Source organism: Phascolarctos cinereus, unplaced genomic scaffold (genome assembly GCF_003287225.1).
Source record: "Phascolarctos cinereus isolate Bilbo 61053 unplaced genomic scaffold, phaCin_HiC Scaffold_726;HRSCAF=1367, whole genome shotgun sequence".
Lineage (NCBI taxonomy): Eukaryota > Metazoa > Chordata > Mammalia > Diprotodontia > Phascolarctidae > Phascolarctos > Phascolarctos cinereus.
The window spans coordinates 318,270,683-318,286,287 of NW_027556098.1; the positions used below are offsets into that span (position 1 = coordinate 318,270,683).

General features: G+C 37.7%; 1 protein-coding gene across 8 annotated transcripts in view; it reads left to right on the forward strand.

Moving 5' to 3' along the window:
* EMSY (EMSY transcriptional repressor, BRCA2 interacting) overlaps positions 1 to 15,605 on the forward strand; it is a 90,689-nt gene that overhangs the window by 27,133 nt on the left and 47,951 nt on the right. For all 8 annotated transcript variants that reach the window (XR_002325120.2, XM_020989525.2, XM_020989530.2 and 5 more), the window contains 4 exons: positions 962 to 1,238; positions 9,839 to 10,093; positions 12,350 to 12,499; positions 15,375 to 15,548. Coding sequence is in view for 7 of the 8 variants with exons in the window: in XM_020989525.2 (XP_020845184.1) it covers positions 962 to 1,238; positions 9,839 to 10,093; positions 12,350 to 12,499; positions 15,375 to 15,548 (856 nt within the window). In the remaining variant the exon portion in view is untranslated. The remainder of the gene's footprint in view (positions 1 to 961; positions 1,239 to 9,838; positions 10,094 to 12,349; positions 12,500 to 15,374; positions 15,549 to 15,605) is intronic.

The window sequence follows — 15,605 nt, forward strand, 5'->3', positions numbered from 1 at the left end:
CTTTTGTGAATTATTTGCTAAATTTCATTATGAAAGACTCTAGGGAATGGTTCAGATTCTCCTTTTGTTATAATTTTGTATGAGTACATGAAAAGCTGTACTTCTTCAGTGTGGAAGCTTCTAGTATGGGAATTCCCTTCATCAACCGTATTGCAACCCACAGAAGAGTTAGCAGATAGACCCCAAGGAGTTAATGGAGATGGAGTTATTATATGACTAGAAATTTTGTTCCAAGGCTGCTGGCTTAGGAGAAGAAACAAAACTGATGCTGAGCCTCTGTGATTTTAATTATCAACTGCAAAAAATAATTACTTTGAAGTTTAGGGGAAAGGAGGCTGCGCTACACTACTCCTTTTGGACAGGCACATTATTGAAATGGAAAGAACACCTGATTTGGAGCCAGTCGAATTGGAATTGAATATTGGTTCTGCCACTTATATAACTGATGTGGCCTTGGACAAGTCACTTTTATTCCTCTGGGCCTGTTTCCTCATGTACAGTGAAGAGTTTGGACTAATTAATCTTGGGGAACCTTTCCACTTCCAAATCCTGACCTTTCGTCTTCCATTTTCGTGGATATTTGTTCTGTGTTTTATCTGACTAACATGAATTATTAGATGTGTACACATTCAGTAAATTCAGACGCAGTGAATTATAGAATTAGGCCATTTTATAGGTAACCTGACTTTAAAAGCCAAAAGGAATTTGGCTCTCTGTGTCTGTCTTTTGATTTTGCTGTGATTCTCTTCCTAAGTAGATACAAAGCACTTTATAATAGAAAGGGAACTCAAACATTCTTGCTCTTAGGCAAGGGTGTTATTGGCCCAGCATTAATTATGCTCACCACAAAATAAAATGCTATGGTTTTGTAATTGACTTGTAAACTGTATTTGCTAATTCATATTATGATGTAGTTTGATGAATATGTGTATAAAAAAACTAATTTTTTTTTCTTCTTTAGGTGATCATTGTGACCACATCACCAAGCTCAACCTTTGTACCCAACATTCTTTCGAAATCTCATAATTATGCTGCAGTCACTAAACTCGTCCCCACATCAGTCATTGCCTCCACGACTCAAAAGCAGCCTGTGGTCATAACTGCTTCCCAGTCCTCTTTGGTCAGTAGCAGCAGCAGTGGCAGCAGTAGTTCCACTCCATCTCCCGTTCCTAATACCATTGCCGTAACAGTGGTGGTGTCCTCAACACCATCTGTGGTTATGTCAACAGTAGCACAAGGTAAGAGGAAACTGAATATTCATTCATACTGCTGGAATGTGATGATGTGGGAGAAAGACTTTTTTGGAATTTGGATTTTTTTTCATAGTGGATGGGAGAATGGACTAATTAATCTTTGAGAACCTTTCCACTTCTAAATCCTGACCTTTTAGCTTCCATTTTCCTATTTGTTTTTCTGTATTTTATCTGATTGGGTGGTTTGAGAGTTTTCATGGATTGGATTGTTGAAAAACTTGATATGGGGAGAGGTGGGAGATGTCATTTAAGTTTGATAACAGAAAAAAAAAATGAAAATCTCAGCTTCAACTTAGTTAAGATAAGTTCAGCTCAGGATTGGATATTACACAGAATTCACAAGAGAATCAACCAAGTACTATTAATGTGGGCCACCTGGAAGGACATGGAAATTACCTGTTTACCCAAAACTTTCTACTCATCTCCCTCTCCATAAAAGACCTCATATCTTTACAGAGGAAATTGAGGTTATCCATTGCTATGTGCTTAAAAACTACATTTTCCCCCTTTATTTTCTCTTTCTTTGCTCTGGTCACTAAGAAAAGGGCGGTACTCCTCCCTGCCAAGATCATCTTTGCTTTCTCTACCCTTGACTCCCTATTGTCTTTTTTATATGACTTTTATTTTGTTTCAATTAGTAAGCTTTTTTTTTCTACCTCCCAGCTCCCCTACCCCTAATATTGAAAAACAAAAACCAAAACCCTTGTAGTCAATCCAGAAAAAAAAAATCCTGTATTGGCCACGTCCAAAATGTATCTCATTCTGTATCTTGAGTCCATCAACTCTCTGTCAGGAGGTATGTGGCAAAATCATTGGTCCTCTGGAATTGTGGTTGATCATTGCATCAATCACAGTTTTTAATTCTTCAGTAGTTATTTGTTTGTATTATTCTTTGTAATGTTTCAGTATAAATTGTTTTCTTGGTTCTGCTCATTTCATTCACAGCAGTTCATGTAAGTCTTCCCAGGTTTCTTTAAAACCATCCTTTTTATCATTTCTTAAAACAATAATATTCCATTACATTAATAGACCATCATTTGTTCAGCCTTTTCCCAGCTGATGGGTGCCCCATTTGTTTCTAGTTCTTCACCACCACCAGAAGAGTTGCTATAAATATTTTTGTACATATGGACTCTTTTCTTCTTTTTGCAGGGTCTAGGTCTATTCATGGTATTTCTGGGTTAAGAGGTATTCATAGTTTAGTAAACCTTTTGGAGCCTAGTTCCAAATTGCTTTCCAGAATGCCTGGACCAATTTATAGCTCTACTAATAGTGTTATTAATGTGCCCATTTTCTCCCTCCAAAATTTATCTAACTTTTTCATCAGCTTTGCCAATCTGATGGGTGTGAGGGAGAGCCTCAAAGTTATTTTAATTTGTATTTCTCAAATTATTAGTGATTTGGAGTATTTTTTCATATTGCTAATGATAGGTTCCTAATGTCTCAAGGATAGAAGATAAAATCCTCAGCTTGGCATGAAAACCTGTTTGGCTCTAGCCTTCCTTTCCAGGCTTATTACATTACAACTACACTGGCCTTCTAATAGTCTCTAGACTCTTGCTCTTCTTTTTGTGCCTTCAAAAGGCTGACCTTGATGCCTACCACCTCTTCCCCTCTGGTGATGAGAAGCACGTGCCGGCTTCACTATTCTGCTTTGCTGTTTTCTCCTGAGACAAGCCTTCCCTGATTCTCTCAGTTGTTAGTGCTGTGTCTGTCCTCAAAATTATCTTGTTATTACTTATTTTTGCCTATATTGTATCCCTTCAGTAGATTGTAAGAATCTTTGGGACAGATACTATTTAGCTTTTGTTTTTTTATTCTCAGTGGTTTGAGCATAATAGGTGCTCAGTATAGGTTTATAGAATTGAATAAGAACACTTATTTGGAAGAGCGTTAGATTTAATGAAACTTCACCTGCGTGAGATACTGTTTGAAATTAGTGGGCAAAGACTTCTAAGTTTTTTTTTTTAATTTGGAGATTTTATTGACCTAGGGTTTGACTTACACAGCCGCATGTATTTAGTTTAATAACTTTCACTCAATTACCTTTGAGTTGATGTGTACTGTGTATAAAAGACTATGATGGCTGTGTCAGCTTTAGATAAGTTGTGTTCTTTACCCTAATTCATCTTCTAGTCTAGTACGTGGAAAAGCACAGAAAATGAAAATAGACAATATTAGATGTTATTTTCCCAGTCTATCATTCATGTTCTGGTTTCTCTTTCTGTACTTCATAGATTTTAGACTTACTTAGCTAACCAGTTCAATAATATATTGTCCTATCCTTGAGTCTTTTTTCTCCTTTCCCCATGTAGCGTCTGTTTCCCATTCCTATAAAGAACTCACTCATCACCTCTGCTTTTCAGAATCCTTGCCAGCTTAACTTGGGCACCATCACCTCTGTGAATGATTACCTGATTCCCCTAGCTAAATGTGTTCTCTTTTTTCAGGTTTTCTTGAACTTTTTATGGGAATCTCTCCTCTGCTTCTTTCCTAATCTACTTTATGTTGTACTTAAATACATGTTGTTCCCCCTCCTCCCCTGGTAGAATGGTAACTTTTTAAGGTTGAGAATACCATTTAAATAAATTGTTGTGTCCCTAGCACCTGACACTTAGTGGGAACTTAAATGTTTATTGAACTGCAAAACAAGTGATATGTGTGGTCTAAGGGACCATAGGAACATAGACTTACTGCTCATATGTTCTAGCTCCTCCTCTTACAGATGAAGGGACTATGGTGCAGAGAAGGTTGTAAATCACTTGCCCAAGGTTACATACATTTAGTAAGTGGCTGCACCAGCATCTGAGTGCAGGTCCCCATCAGCAAGTATATTACACTTACCGCTGTATGGAACTCTGATGGGAGACAAAGGAAGGCTTTGTGAACAGGGTAACATTTGAATTGGGCTTGAAAGGGTGGATAGGAAGTCAGCTGTCAGAGAAAGGGAAGATGTTAGGGTCGATTTCTGCTTAGGCTATTAATTAGGAAAGTACAACTATTTTGAGAATGGCTTCATTAACACTCAGTGACTAGCAGAACGGTCTTAGAAAGGAAGCTGGTAATAATGTAATGCTTCCTTCATCTGCAATCTCTGTGCAGTTTTTTGAGGGCATCTGTCATTAATTGCCTCTAAATTCTACCAAATATCTCAATTAGTGTCAGAAGTGTCAGACCTTAATCGTTCTTTTGAAATACTTCTAACCTAGTCCTTTCTGTGCTCTGAACAAATAAAGGGAGAAACAACTACCCTTGCTAATTTGACCCATAATTAATATGCTAAAAAAAAGACACTGTTCTACATAACCTATTTTAAGGAAAAGACATCAGTTGAATATTCTTCCATTGTTTTCTGTTAGGAGTATACTTCAAGTTTGATTTCTTAGAATTGATTGTGAAGGGGCAAAAAAATGTAACTGATTCCCCACCTGGCCATCTCTAGTATTATTCTTAATGTGAACTGTCATTTATTGGGACATTTTTCCTTTCTCCAGTTTTCATCACAGTTTTCTAAAATATGGTCATCTATTAGAAAGAAAGGAAACACTATCTGTATTATGCTTCTTCCAAAAATGATACTATTCTTTTGGCTCTAGCAGGTGGTTTTTATAAGGTATTTATGGTATACTCTCATGGTAGAGAATTGCACATTCCATGCCTTTATTTTTCATTTGTATTTTGCCAAGAAAGAGTTAGCGATTCAGATCTCTCTAGGGACTCCTGGGAATTCCCAACTCATCTCTGTCTTCCTCCTTTAATTCTTATTCTAAATGCCCCTGTATCTCAACAATCTTTAGAATGACTGGATGTCACTATTTAGTCTTTCTTATTATGCTGCAACCTAAAACAATATGTGTAGGCTTTTGGAGAAGCACTGCAATTTTTATTTTGATATCCTGGTATTTAATGTGTTTGGTGAACCCTAACAATGTCTAATACTTGGAACATTTTGATACATAAAAGAATGCTTTGGACTCTATTATATAGTGAAAAGATGCTGGGGGAAATTATCTAATCCTCATTCTAAAAGCATCATATTTCATAAGCCCACTTGAGTATTCAGGGAACCATAATTCTCCACTGATACGGATTGCAAATTCCTCACCCTTCTTTTACTTTTACAGTAATTATATGGCATATTAGTAGTTGCGGCCGACAATTTCATCCCTTTATAGCCAAAACTCTGATAATGAACTTTTCAACACCTAGCCAAGCTTCTCCTTAAACAACAGATGCACAGTCCAGAGCTGGGTGTTCATAACTGAAGTCTTTCTGGCTTGGTAAGACCTTCCCGGACTTCTCAACACTGTTGGCATAACCTTTTAAAACCCAGTGATTGGAATTTTCAGAAAAACAAAAACAAAAACAAACCCCCAATCATTAGGAATGATTTAGTGTCATCCCTTAACCACAGTGAGCCATCAGAGGAGGAAGTATAGTACCTGGAGAATATGTTTTACAGTTATTTGATTGCTTCCTTTTTCTCCAGACTACCCATGTAGAATTAGATATCTTAACTCCATTGTTAGATCTAAACCCTGACTCCACTTCTGTTCTTTGTTGAAAGAATTTATTCTTGAGTTATTTCTAACCATGATGACCAAAACCTCTCCTCTCTATTAAATTTGCTTCTCAGTTAAATTCATGTTGCCTTTGTCTTTCACCTTTGTGATTCTGTTTTTTCATCCTTTTCCCTGAAATTTTTGGTGGTTTCCTACATATTTCTTGTAAGCCTCCACATTCCTATGTTTTTCCCTTTCTGCCTAGCACTAGCATTCATTATTAACTTCATGTCATCCTCTCTTTAGTTTCTACCATTCTGCTTTCAGCATATTTTATTCTGTGGCTTACTTTGATTCAGGTTGGACTCATCTCCTCTTATTTGTTCCTGCTCCCTGCTCTAAGCTATCTGTCTCTGAGACAATCTTTCTTCTTCTTGTTTTCTTAGCTTTAAAGGACGGGTAGGAATTCTTAAATCAGTGTGGTTAGCTGTATGGTTGTCAAATCCAAGAGACTGGGTGATAAACCCTTTGATCTTCGGTTTGACAGTATAGCTTTTTTGATTTTGTGAACTGCTTAAGTACCAGGAACTCTATCAGTAGTAGACTACTTTCATAGACTGAGGTTTTTTTTCTAATTCAGTTAAATAATTATTTTGTGCTTAATATTTGCTTTCATGAAGAAGGTTTTTTTTCTTGTTTTGCTGCATTCATGTCCGTTCTTTCACTATACTCAGTAGTCTAAAACAAAAAATTTCAGACGTATCTAAAGCTACCCCTTTACCAAGAAGTGTTATCCCAACGGATGTGGACTGAATCTGTTTGGCTCTGTAGCACATAGAGAGAAGCCAGTCGGATTTTGAAACTGTATCATTTGCTAGGCTTTCTAATGTTCTAATTTCTGTTTTTACCTGTTCTTCTCTCTATACTGCTTGTTCATTTTAAACTAGCTTGACTCTAGCTGCTTTCTTTACATTTGAGGTATACATTTAACAATCCTCCTTTGTTAATCCTATGAAAAAATTTTATATGAATGAGACTTTTAATAAAATTTTTCATTAAAACTTAAGAGCCATAAAGAAAACACAGTAGAATAAATGTTCAAATAGAACTTTGTAGTATTTACTTGATACAGATTAAAAATTGTCTTTTTGAAACCTGAAAGTGTAATATTTCATAATATACATTCACAGTGGGACCCAAACATGAGATCTATAGTGCCTTAAATTCGACAGTCTGCTTTGGTGTTGTATTGAGGGAAATGAAAAAAATACACTTGTGGTTTGCTGGTAGTCAGTATGAGGAAGATCTCACTATTTTATTTGTTACTTAATTGTACTTTTTATCAGTTTGTACTTGTAAATTCCTTTTTTCCCCCCTTTTGCTGTTAAACTATCCACATCAACCACTAAGGCAATTAATTGTATAGTGGGTAGAAGGCTGGCTCCAGAGTCACAGTGATCTGGGCTAGATCCTGCCTTTGACTGACCACGTGACCCAAAGCAAGCCACTTAATGTCTTTGGGCTCATGGGATTCTCTCCAAGGTCCTAAGTTGCAGACCAGTTTCAGTCTTGTGTTGGTAGAGACTTTCCTTCTCAAGAACTTCCTAAGCCATTGAAATGAAAGGCACAGATCTTCCTCCTCTCCCCCCCCCACCCCAGCATAAGCTCTTAGTATGACAAAGACTAAAAGCTAATGCCTTCTTGGGTTACAAACAGAGAGGATACAAAGGATATTGATTTCATTACATATTGCTGTGGCCAGACCTCATGGTGTTCTGTTTGGGGATCACATTTTAAGAAGTGCGTTGATACACACCCAGAAGTACATCCAGGGAACCAGTGTGAGGGGAACTGGAAACCATTTAAGAGGAAGACCAGTGGAAGGTTTGGGACCGTTTAGCCTGGTGGCTAGGTGGCGCAGTGGATAGAGTGCTGAGCCTGAAGATTCAACTTTCTGAGTTCAAATCCAGCCTTAGACACTTACTAGCTATGTGATTCTGAGCAAGTCACATAACCCTGTTTGTCTCAGTTTCCTTATCTGTAAAATGAGCTAGAGAATGATGGCAAACCATTCCAGTATCTCTGCCAAGAAAATCCCAAATGGGGTCACAAAGGATCAGACATGATTGAAATGATTAAACAAAAAACCTGAAGGAGAAAATCTCTCTGCTCATGTGTGTATATATGTGTATGGTAGAGGGAGATGATCATAATCAACAAGCATTAATTAGTCGCCTACAATATGCCAGGCATTGTATTAGGCACTGGGGAAATAAGTATATCTAGTCTATTGGGGAAGACAAAACACATGCATATAAAATGTAAATACAGAGTAGGGTGGGAGGGTACCAACATTGCAGAAACCGGGAAAGGCTTCATGTGGAAGCTTGTGCTGGGTCTTAAAGTGAGGGATCTTATGAGGCAGAAGTGAGAAAGGAGAGCATTCTAAGTAGGGGAGGTAGCCAGTATAAAAGCATATACTCAACATATATTTGAAGGTCTGCCTCGGGAGCAGGGAATGGACAAGGTAACTGATTTGGTCTCAGTGTATGCAAGAACTTTCTAACACTGAGAACTGTCTACTTATGGAATAGGCTGTCTCATGATATAGTGAGTTCCCCCTTCAAATATTTATTCCTTGGAGATGTGGAAGCAGAGGCTAATGATTCTCAGGTCTACCTATTCTGCCCTAGGCTGTCTGCTGACCTCCAGGCTTGAATCTCTAACTGTCTTTTAGACATCTTGTCCAGTAGAAACTCAAGATTCCAAAACCGAACTTAATATCTTTCCTTCTCCTACCTTCCCTATTACTGTTGAGGGCATCCCTCAGGCTCAAAACCTAGGTTTCATCCTTGACTTTTCACTACCTCTCACCCCCCATATCTACTCTGTTTCCAAGGCCTATCAGTTTCATCTTTGCAATATCTCTAGAATAAATCCCCTTCTCTCTGACACTGCCACCCCACCTGATTCAGGCCCTCATAACCTCAGTCCTAGACTATTGCAAGAGCCTGCTGATGGGTCTGCCAGCCTCAGGTCTCTCCACGCTGCAATCCATTCTCCACTCAGCTTCCCAAGTGATTTTGCCAAAGCTTAGGTCCAACCATGTCATCCTCCTACTCAGTAAATTCCAGTGTCTCCCTGTCATCTCAAGGATCTAATACAAAATCTTATTTTTTGATGTTCAAAGCCACTTATAGCCTAGCTGCCCCAACATCTTTCCATTCTTCTTACACCTTACTCCCTGCTGTGTACTCTTTGGTCTAATGACACTCTCCTACTTGCTGTTCTCTCCATCTCCAGACTCAGGCATTTTCTTTTTTGTTTGTTAGGCAATTTGGGTTAAGTGACTTGCCCAGGGTCACACAGCTAGTAAGTGTCAAGTGTTTGGTCTGAGGCCGGATTTGAACTCAGGTCCTCCTGACTTCAGGGCTGGTGCTCTATCCACTGTGCCACCTAGCTGCCCCTGACTCAGGCATTTTCTCTGGCTGTTTTCCATGCCTGGAATGCTCTCCCTCTTGGCTTCCTTTAAGTCTCAACTAAAATCCCATTTCTGCAGGAAGCCTTCCTCAACCTTTCTTAATTCTAGCACTTTTTCTTTTTAAATTACTTCCTATTTATCCTGTATGTCGCTTGTTTGCAAATATTTGTATGTTGTCTCCCCTATTAAACTATGAGGTCCTTGAGAATGGGGACTATCTTTTTGCCTCTTTTTGTGTCCTCAGTTTTTAGCACAGTGCCTTGCATGTGGTAGGTGCTTAAATGTTTATCGATTTCCTCAGACACCCGAATACTACTTCAGGGAGATGTAGAGGAACTCATACTGGATGAAATGGATCTGAGATGTTATATAATCTAACTTCTAATAATGAAAGTCTGTGAATTTCATGATTGCTTTTCGCTTTCTAATACAAACACACACAAAAAATAAAGGTGACTGAAACATCTGTCTGATATTTTGCTTGTTCCTTTTTTGATTTACTGAATCCACAGCAAATGTTTTCCATATTGCCATACCCAATGATAATTTTCACCTTTTTTATTCTTAAATCCTTTTTTTTTCTCCCTCTTGCACTTTTATAGGTGTATCCACATCAGCAATTAAGGTGGCATCAACCAGACTTCCTTCCCCTAAAAGCTTGGTGGCCACGCCCACCCAGATTCTAGCACAATTCCCTAAACAACATCAACAGTCCCCAAAACAGCAACTTCATCAAGTGCAGCAACAGACCCAGCAGCAATTGGCCCAGCCCACAGCGGTGTCTCATCAGCAACAGCCCCAGCAATCTCAGTTACCACCTGGCATCAAGCCCACCATCCAGATCAAACAGGAATCAGGTAACTGGAGAACAGTTGTGAGATAATAATGCAAACCCAAGGCAGGGACCAGAATTTACCTTTTAAAATTAGTCCTTGTTGTTTTGGAAGCCAGTGGTAGTCTCCAAATTCTAATGAGAACACTTGTTAAGTCTTACTGCCAAAGAATGTAGTAGTGAGTGCATGTTTTACTGCTAAAGAATATTCTAGAGAGCTTATGGTTTGCAGTTGTGGAAAGAGGTTGGCAGGGCATAGCAGTGCTCCCCAGATTCCATGGAGGAAAAGCCAGTGGTTTTATAACAACCTACAAATATCCTTTGGAGTGTTAGTTTTGTCCTACTGTCCTGTGGATTAAATGTTTGAAATAAAACAGCTTTTCACGCTTCCTCGGATGGAACAGTTAGAGGCAATACTGGAGCTTTTAACTTTATATCTTTGAATGTGTTAAAGCACATTTGAAATGATTATCTTTTGATTGGTGAAGAGAGATCATAGTATCCATATGTTTGGTTAATGAGTAATGCTTCCTATTTCTGCAGTACTGCAGTTGTTAAGGTTTGGTTTGGAGATGTTTTTGCTAAACCATATCTGCAACTCATCCATGAGATAATATCAAAAGATGATTGTTTTCTATAACCTTGTTGTATTAGTTTTTCTGTCAAGTGAAGAAGACTGAATCTGGAATTCTTAGATGGTGTGTAAAATTTTAACATCACTTGTTTACAGTGAGGTGAAATGATTTAATACTATTAAATAAGTGGAGGTTCCTTCCTTCCTATTTAGTCAACCTCATTTACCCTTAAAAAGTAATGTACTTCTTACCTTCCACAGTAATGTATTCCTTTTATGATTTTGATGTCTGTGGAATAGATCCTAACAATAATTTCATTCTCATTTAGTTTTGGTAATGATTAATTTTATAACTAATATACATTATTATAAATAAGATTCCCCTCAGTCAGTTTTAAATTTGACTTCACTGAAGCCCTCCTTTATGGCCTGCATTTCTCATCAAGGTGGCTCGTAAGTTTTTACTTTATTTATAATTTATTTTTGCCTTTTTTTTTTTGTGAGGCAGTGGAGTTAAGTGACTTGTCTGGGGTCACACAGCTAGTAAGTGTCAAGTGTCTATGGTCAGATTTGAACTCAGGTCCTCCTGACTCCAAGGCCAGAGCTCTATCCACTGTACCACCTAGCTGCCCCCTAGTTTTTAAAGCTATAATACTGGATCTGGCAAATTCTACCAGACTAGAAAGAAAGGCTTAGGGTATGGCATCAGTAATCGATTATATATCTACTGACTGGGGACCAGACTAGCTCAGTTCAGAGTTGGCTGTAAGGGAAGGAATTTTTATTTTGTGCCGATTCTCAGAGACCTTCTACTAAGATATGAGGGGTTGCAATCTGCCTCAAGATTCAATATTTTTTAAGCATTGAATATAAACATTCAATAAGTATATTTACTAAGATACTTCAAAAGCTCTTTGATTTCCCTGTGTGTCACTCCTTGCAAAAATGCAGTGCACCTACTGCTTCTCAAACCTTAGATAGGCAAATCCTCAGACTACAGGAATGCCAGGCTATCATTGGTTTCCACTTGAAACCTTTCCACCTCAGCAGAGTTTGTGCTTTGTGGGCCTAACCCTGGAGAAGATAAGGCTACCTGCATAACATAAGAAGGCACCAGAGTCAGACTGTGGAAGAGGAATCTTTCTAGTGCTGGAGTTGACAGGCTAACACTTATAAAATGGAATATTTAAAGTGATTTTTTGAAGCTGTTTATTTCAGTGATAAAGAGATTGATGATAGTGTTTCAATAAAAGAAAGTGTTGGAAATCTGTAAAAACCCCCTTCTCTTTAACTTTGTTCTTGACTGCTCATCACGGTTTTCCTATCCCAGACCTTTTGTGTGGAACATGTTACATAAAATAATTGTCTACAGATTATTCCTCTGGAAAAGCCATTTCTAGTGGTTAACTGGCTCTTTCATTTGATCTCAGTAAGAAGACTTGAGTAACTTAGGGCAGGAGTGAAGGGAAAAATTGTTTCTCCTTTGCTTAAATACTTAGCAGCTTTTTTCTTGGACATGGGATCTGAAGAAGAGAAGTTGTAGAATTATGTAAATTTAGGGGAGGAGGTATTAAGGGGTTGACATGATATGCTTAATTAAAGTTAAAACAGATATGTGAAACTACTGCCCTCTTAGGTCCATGTGAAGGGTATGTTTCAGAATTTTTAAAAAATCCATGATTTTTGTATATGTTTCTTCTTTCACAGGTGTTAAAATCATCACTCAGCAGGTTCAACCAAGTAAAATCCTCCCTAAACCAGTCACAGCAACACTGCCCACCAGTAGCAATTCACCCATCATGGTGGTGAGCAGCAATGGGGCGATTATGACAACTAAACTGGTTACCACTCCTACTGGTAAGTCTTGAGTCTGTCTTCAAAGATCTCTTATGTGCATTGTTTATCTCATTAGGAAATTAAATATATTGAGTGTATATGAACTCTGCTGCTAGCAAGAGGTGGTTTAGTGTGATAAGAGGCGCACTAAACCCAAATGAGGGACATCAGTCTGAGGTTTGCCTTTGCCATTTTCCATCTTTGTGACTTTGAACAAATCACTTCACCCTTTGGGCCTCAGCCCCCTTCTCTGTAATATGATGGAATTGGGCTAGGTTGTCTCTAAGCTCTAACTTTCTATAAATGTTGGAGTAGAAACGTTGCCTATGTGGTTCTCTTAGTAGAAGTAATGTGAAATTATAGTTGTCTCATCTTAAGTATTGAACAATCTCTCATCTTATATCCCTACTCCCCTTCTTTCAATTGACACAAATGACACTTTTAGAAAGAGCAAATATGTCTCTAGAAAGAGATATATTTGAACCTCCTTCTGGGGTATATAATTCATGAGTCATCATAAATCATTGTTTATTTCAAATGGTGAAAAAAAAATCCTCTCTAAATCCTTCCATCTGCCCTAATGTTTCACTTCCATTTTAGAGTTTGATTTGTCAAATTGTTTGGTGATATTTAATCCTGATGCCTACATTTAAAACTTCATTTAAATTTGATAGGAACTAATTTAATTTTGTGCTAAAATCTTTCATTGGGTCCATCTAACCAATTTTCTTTTTTAAAAGTAAAAATTATAGTTAATACCCTTGTTTATATATTTAACCTTAAAAATATTAGTTATTACATGTTGGGTTGGCAAGAATCTATATTAAGCAGACCTCATTGACTCTAAATCCTTGTACAATAGGTTTTTAAAAACATAAGAGATATTGAAATATCAAAGAAAACCTTAAGATACATATGAACAAAAATGTCCTATCAAGTCAGTTAAGGAATTATGTTGAGGGGGTATCTTTTTGTATTCCCAGCATTTCTTGCTGGGCAGCCTTTAGTCAGACCCAGCTAATTTCTCTTTTTTTGTACACAGCCCATGAAACCTTTTCCTACCTCTATCCCTGAATCTTATTCACTTTACCTTGAAAGATCAAAAAGATCGTTCCTCTTTTCTCAACATCTCTGTCTTGCCTCTGTCAAATTCTAACATATCCTTCAAGGCCTAGTCTTAACACTGTCTTCTCCAGAAATGCAGCCCTACTTTCCTGACCCTCAGGAATATCTTACTTCTCATATTAAATGCACTTTCACATCCTGCCTTTTATTGAGTTATTTATACATGTTTCATTTCCCCTACTTGACTATAGCCTCCATGTAAAAATACATATATTTTTAACATTTTTTTTTGAGTTCCAAATTCTCTCCCTTCCTCCAGCTCCTCCCCAATCCATTGAGAAGACAGGCAAGGTGACATCAGTACTACATGAGAAGTCACACAAAACACATTGCCATTCAATAAACTTTTGCTGGGTAAATGACTAATGTTATAAAATAGTTATTAAAATTGTTGAACCTATTTAGAGCATAATAGAAGATAAACATTAAATGTTTATGACAACTTTAGGTAAATAGTCCTGCATAATTTGTTCAGAGGTGACGTTAGATTTGCCCTTCTAAGTACTCTGTGATCCAGGGACACTTGCCTCTTTGCTGTTCCTCACACACACACACAACACTCCCTCTCCCAGTTCTAAGCATTTTCTGGACGTCCCACATGCCTAGAATACTCTCTTTCCTCATCTCCTTCTCCTAGCTTCCATGGTTTCCTTCAAGTCTTAGCTAAAGTCCCACTTTCTTCTAGAACCTTTCACAAGCTTCCTTAATCTTAGTACCCTCTTCTCTCTGAGAAATTTGGATTGAGGTAGCTATGATTCCTGTGTGTACTGTAAAACTACAAATTAATGATTTGACATACTACAACCTTATTAAACCAATTAAATTAAATTAAACCAATATTTATTAAGTGCCAACTCCATACATTTGAGGTAAAAAGATGACAAACCATAGTCCATACCCTCAGAGTCTAAAATCTTTGTTTATTTTTCATTCTGAATGCAAAAAAATCAAATAATTGAGTATTTCCATTTAGACAGTAGAACAGAAAGAGATTTGTACATGAGACTTCAGGCCTCTATCATATAAAGCTTGATTTTCTTTTAAGTATATAAGTTTAACCTGTAGTTTTCAGAGCTCTCCTTCTTGTTGGTGCTTTTTTCTGGCATTCTGTCTTTTCTGTGCATTTTAAAAAGATGCCTCCATGAACCTCTTTTCTTTTTTTTTTTTGGCTGTCCTATCACTGTCTTTCCCCGCTATGTCACACCTACTCCACTGGAAAAAAGTAAAAGTAAAGCCCTTACAATAAATATATATACTCTAGCAAAATTAATTCCTATGTTGGCCATGTTGGAAAAATGTATGTCTTCTATTGCACCTCTAGTCTTTTTCTTCTCTGTCAAGAGGTAGATAGCAAGCTTTACCATCAGTGCTCTGGAATCTTAGCTGGATAGAGCTTAAAATCTAATCAGGTGCGGTGGCGGAACATGGTATGTGTAACTGAAGGTAGAAAGTGGTAGTAGCAAAGAAGGATGCAGACAAAATGCTCTAAGAAAATTTTAGGAGTAAGAAGAAATTAAGGGAAGGCTTCATGGAGGAGTGGCCTTGCATTTACCCCCCCCCAAAAAAAAGCAAAGTATCATAAAGTAGAAAGAGGGAAGATGTTTGTCTAGAATATGAGAGAGACCCTGTGCCAAGTGCACAGAGATGTGAACACAGGATGAAATTCAGGAACAGTAGTTTAGTTTAGTTAGAATCTAGTGTGTTTGAATAGTACACATAATTTCTTTGTAAATAATGGCGGGTTTTGGTTTCTGTTTTTCTCTTTATTTAGGCACACAGGCAACCTACACTCGACCAACGGTCAGTCCTTCATTAGGGGCTCGAATGACTGCCACCCCTGGAGCTGCCACCTATGTGAAAACAACCAGCGGTAGCATCATTACAGTAGTACCCAAATCATTAGCTACTCTGGGGGGCAAGATAATTAGCAGTAACATAGTCTCTGGTAGGTATATATTCTACGTTATGACGTGGGTATATTTACACAGGATAAACAAAAGCA